The 4,219-nt window shown below is 32.5% G+C and overlaps 1 protein-coding gene across 1 annotated transcript; it reads left to right on the top strand.

Annotated features, from left to right (window-relative positions):
* The first annotated feature begins 897 nt into the window (after positions 1–897).
* On the top strand, positions 898–3,081 carry LOC139504259 (fibrinogen-like protein A). The gene is made up of 3 exons (XM_071294327.1): positions 898–1,092; positions 2,278–2,374; positions 2,909–3,081. Exons 1-3 carry the CDS (start codon positions 898–900, stop codon positions 3,079–3,081), a joined length of 465 nt encoding a protein of 154 aa, XP_071150428.1.
* Positions 3,082–4,219: the final 1,138 nt, after the last annotated feature.

Genomic DNA, 4,219 nt, shown 5'->3' with positions numbered 1-4,219 from the left:
TTAAAATTTAATATTACAAAATGATAGAAATTATTATAAATTAAGGAATGTAACTTCCTCGTGCAAAGCTCTGATTCCTTTCACGGATTTGGCTATACTTTTTGAACCTTTGGGATTATAGCTCTTCATCTTTTATATAAGCTTTGGATTTGAAATATTTTGGCCACGAGCATCACTGAAGAGACATGTATTGTCGAAATGCGCATCTGGTGCAAGAAAATTGGTACCGTTAATTTTATTACTACCACTGGGTCGATGCCTCTGCTGGTGGACTATAAGTCCCCGAGGGTATCACCACCCCAGTAGCCAGTACTTCGGTACTGGCATGAAAATACGGATTTTTTGTGTTATTAAAATTTACTGTTACAAAATGATAGAAATTATTATAAATTAAGGAATGTATCTCCCTCATGCAAAGCTCTGATTCCTTTCACGGATTTGGCTATACTTTATGAACCTTTTGGATTATAGCTCTTCATCTTTATATCAGCTTTGGATTTGAAATATTTTTGCCACGAGCATCACTGAAGAGACATGTATTGTCGAAATGCGCATCTGGTGCAAGAAAATTGGTACCGTTAATTTTATTACTACCACTGGGTCGATGCCTCTGCTGGTGGACTATTAGTCCCCGAGGGTATCACCACCCCAGTAGCCAGTACTTCGGTACTGGCATGAAAATACGGATTGTTTGTGTTATTAAAATTTACTGTTACAAAATGATAGAAATTATTATAAATTAAGGAATGTATCTCCCTCATGCAAAGCTCTGATTCCTTTCACGGATTTGGCTATACTTTTTGAACCTTTCGGATTATAGCTCTTCATCTTTTATATAAGCTTTGGATTTGAAATATTTTGGCCACGAGCATCACTGAAGAGACATGTATTGTCGAAATGCGCATCTGGTGCAAGAAAATTGGTACCGTTAATTTTATTAAACAGAATACACCATTTTATTATACAGAAAAATATCCTAGAGATTGCGAAGATGTCAGAGAGTCAAAAAGTGGTATATACAAAATATATCCATCAGATATCCGTGGATTTGAAACATACTGTGACATGACGACTGCAGGCGGGGGTTGGTTGGTAAGGTTGATTTCAAGAACATCTACTTATAATTTACAAATTGAAGAGTTATGAAAAAGCCGATAATTGATGACAGCGGATATTTTTAAATTGTCGATACTACAATCCTGCACTCTTTTCTCTGAATGTGACGTACCGAATGAAACTTAATACGGAATGTGTACTAACAGGAGAAACAAAATGCGTATGATATAGCCGTGCTCATCACTTAATAAATGCTAAACGTGTATTTTCCGAATATTATATTTAAGATCTTATAATTGTAGTTGTATTTTGACAACTTTAAGTTTTGTCCATCTTTGAATTAACTTGAGCGCAACAAAAACAAACGCAGCACAGACTGAAAGAAACTATAAGATAACAAGTGGCATTTTCCTGACTTTGCGTACAGGATATTTTGAGAAAGATGGTGGGTTGAACCTGGTTTTGTGGCTAGCCGAATCTCGTGCTTTTATGACAATGTAAACTTTACAACTTAATTGACATCATTATATGACAGGAATACAGTACAATTACGATGCAAGACAATTCAGGACAGAGCACTATTTAACTAAACAACACAATAGTACGTACATTTCGACATGCTAACCACAGAATGTCAACGAACACGTAAAACAACATAGAACAGCCAATATAAATAGTACAACAGAACTACGAACTGTCCGTCACAGGACTTTATGAATACCACAAAAGTGACGTCACATGTAAATTTCAAAAAAATGGATATAAATCAAAATTAGGTTTGTAATTATTCTATTTGATGTATTTGATAACAATTACAAGAATAGTAATACAATTAATTGTAATACATGTACTTAGCTATGTCGGTATTTCGACTAAATCAAACTGTAAAAAAAAATAAAAAATCTTGTACATTGTTGCTTTTAATTGAAATCATACAAAAATGAACTGGGTGACTAATTATCTGCACTTTTTCATTCACATAGAAATAAAGGATTGAATTACAACTATAAACGAACGATAAAACATTTGACTACATTATACTACTCAAACGTATCTCTTTTGTTATTTCTTCCAAAATAAAAAAAGAACTCGCTTAACAATTACATGCAATGTTAAAATACTTTAGAAAATATATTTTCTATAAACTGACAATGATTATATTTCAGACAATTTAGTACCTTACGACATATTCACATAATTACTGTTCATGTTGAATTACAGGTTTTCCAGAGAAGGCTAGATAGAAGTGTTGACTTCTTCAGAAACTGGACAGATTACAAAAACGGGTTGGGTGACTTGATAGGGGAATTTTGGTTAGGTAAGGCAGTATTTATCGTGCTTTACATCAATTAATAAAATAGACTGTCCTGTTTCCTAATAAAAATCATATGTCAGTCATATGCGTATATCCTTTTAACTTCTGCGCCATTCGCTTTCAATATAAATAATTTTTTTTCAAAAAAATGGAAAAAAAATAATTCTCATTTTTAGGACACTGGCATCTTAAATACATTTATAGTTTTCAGGGTTGATTGAAGTTTCAGAGAAAACTGTTGTTTAAAAATTTAAGGGAATGCATATGTTCGCAATATCGTGGCTGGGCTTCCAAAATGTACTTTTTACCAGAAACCAACTTGCCGGTGGAAAATATCTTCTATTCCAAAATGATAATACATTTAGACCAATCAAAACAAATTCAAAAAGATATATGAACAAATAACCAAGTTTAGTTGTGTGTAAAATTTTTAGGTTTTTGAAAAATTTGTTATTTCTACATTTTGGAAACCTTGCAATGCTATGACACTTGTGACGAAATAAGATTGAACCTATATAGCATCTTATCTACATTTAGGTAATTCAAGAATCCACGAAATTACCACAACAGATGAATATGAACTGTACATACTAATGGAGGATGTTGAAGGAGAACAGAAATATGCGAGGTACAAGACGTTTTATATAGGAGACATACAGTCAAAATTTACTCTAGACATCGGAGACTACATCGGGAACGCAGGTCTGTAAGTTTTGTTTTCTCTCGTTATGATTAAGGGACCAGTCAGTTATTATCTACTTTGGGACTGGGAAGAAATTTAAGGTTTCCTTGTTAAAATTGAGAAAAAAGTTTCAATTTTGTCATTACTTTAGCATATTTAGTGGGATATGTATTAGAACAAAACTATACCAATTCTGCAGGCCTATCTCTAATATGCGTGCAAACGATAACCAATTCACAAGGCCTATTATTTCAAGCGTACAAGATGAATACAAATTCAACAGGCATATTTTGAACATGCGTGCAAAATGATAACTAATTCGACAAATACATTAAATGAAACTGTAAATTCAGAAATTATTGCGTTCATTTTTTTATTGCAATTTTGTCATTCACGACTAAAATGGGATTTAAATGTTTGCAATATTGAGAGAAATCCTGTCTAATTCATATACAAAATTTAAAAATGAAATTTGAAAATATTGTGATTGTAAACCTGTCGCATTTTTTTTGCATAAAAAAACTCCATCTCAATTATTTCGGAATTTACAGTAATCTGAGCCATCTTGCACACATATTTGTAGCAGTAGGTTCAGGTGTTATATCTTTATATCTTTTAGGACAAAAGGACCATCTCCAGGACGTCGTGCTTTTAGGCCTTTATATTTTGTTGGAATTAAGGAAAAAAATGATGTCGACATACATTTTAGGAACCGTAAATTTATAAAGCACCATATTTGTGTGAAACTTTCCACCCTGAGTACCACAAAAATGAATGTTGTTAAATACCATGTATACTTTTTTCTAGAAAAAGGGACACTTTAGCACCTTTTACCAAAGCCGACAACACATTAAGCAATTTACTTTAAACTCAAAATCCTTCATCATTATGTCACACAATCCATACGAAGATATGAAAGTACTCAGTAAACTAATATCTTACAAAAAAAAACCGAAATACCGGCAATTTTTATTGTTGTTGACACACGTTTTAAACTCTAATAGCTTTCAATTTGTGTACAACTATCTATTCTTAAGTGAAAAATACCAAAACAAAATGATGTAAAGATAATAATCTGGAAACGATAAACACATTTGCCCCTTATACCAAAGCCGACAACTAATTTTGCAATTCAAACTAAAATTACTTTCCTTAGCTCACACAGA

This window comes from Mytilus edulis, chromosome 14 (assembly GCF_963676685.1).
Source record: "Mytilus edulis chromosome 14, xbMytEdul2.2, whole genome shotgun sequence".
In the NCBI taxonomy this organism is placed as follows: domain Eukaryota; kingdom Metazoa; phylum Mollusca; class Bivalvia; order Mytilida; family Mytilidae; genus Mytilus; species Mytilus edulis.
This window is presented reverse-complemented; position numbering and strand designations above follow the sequence as displayed.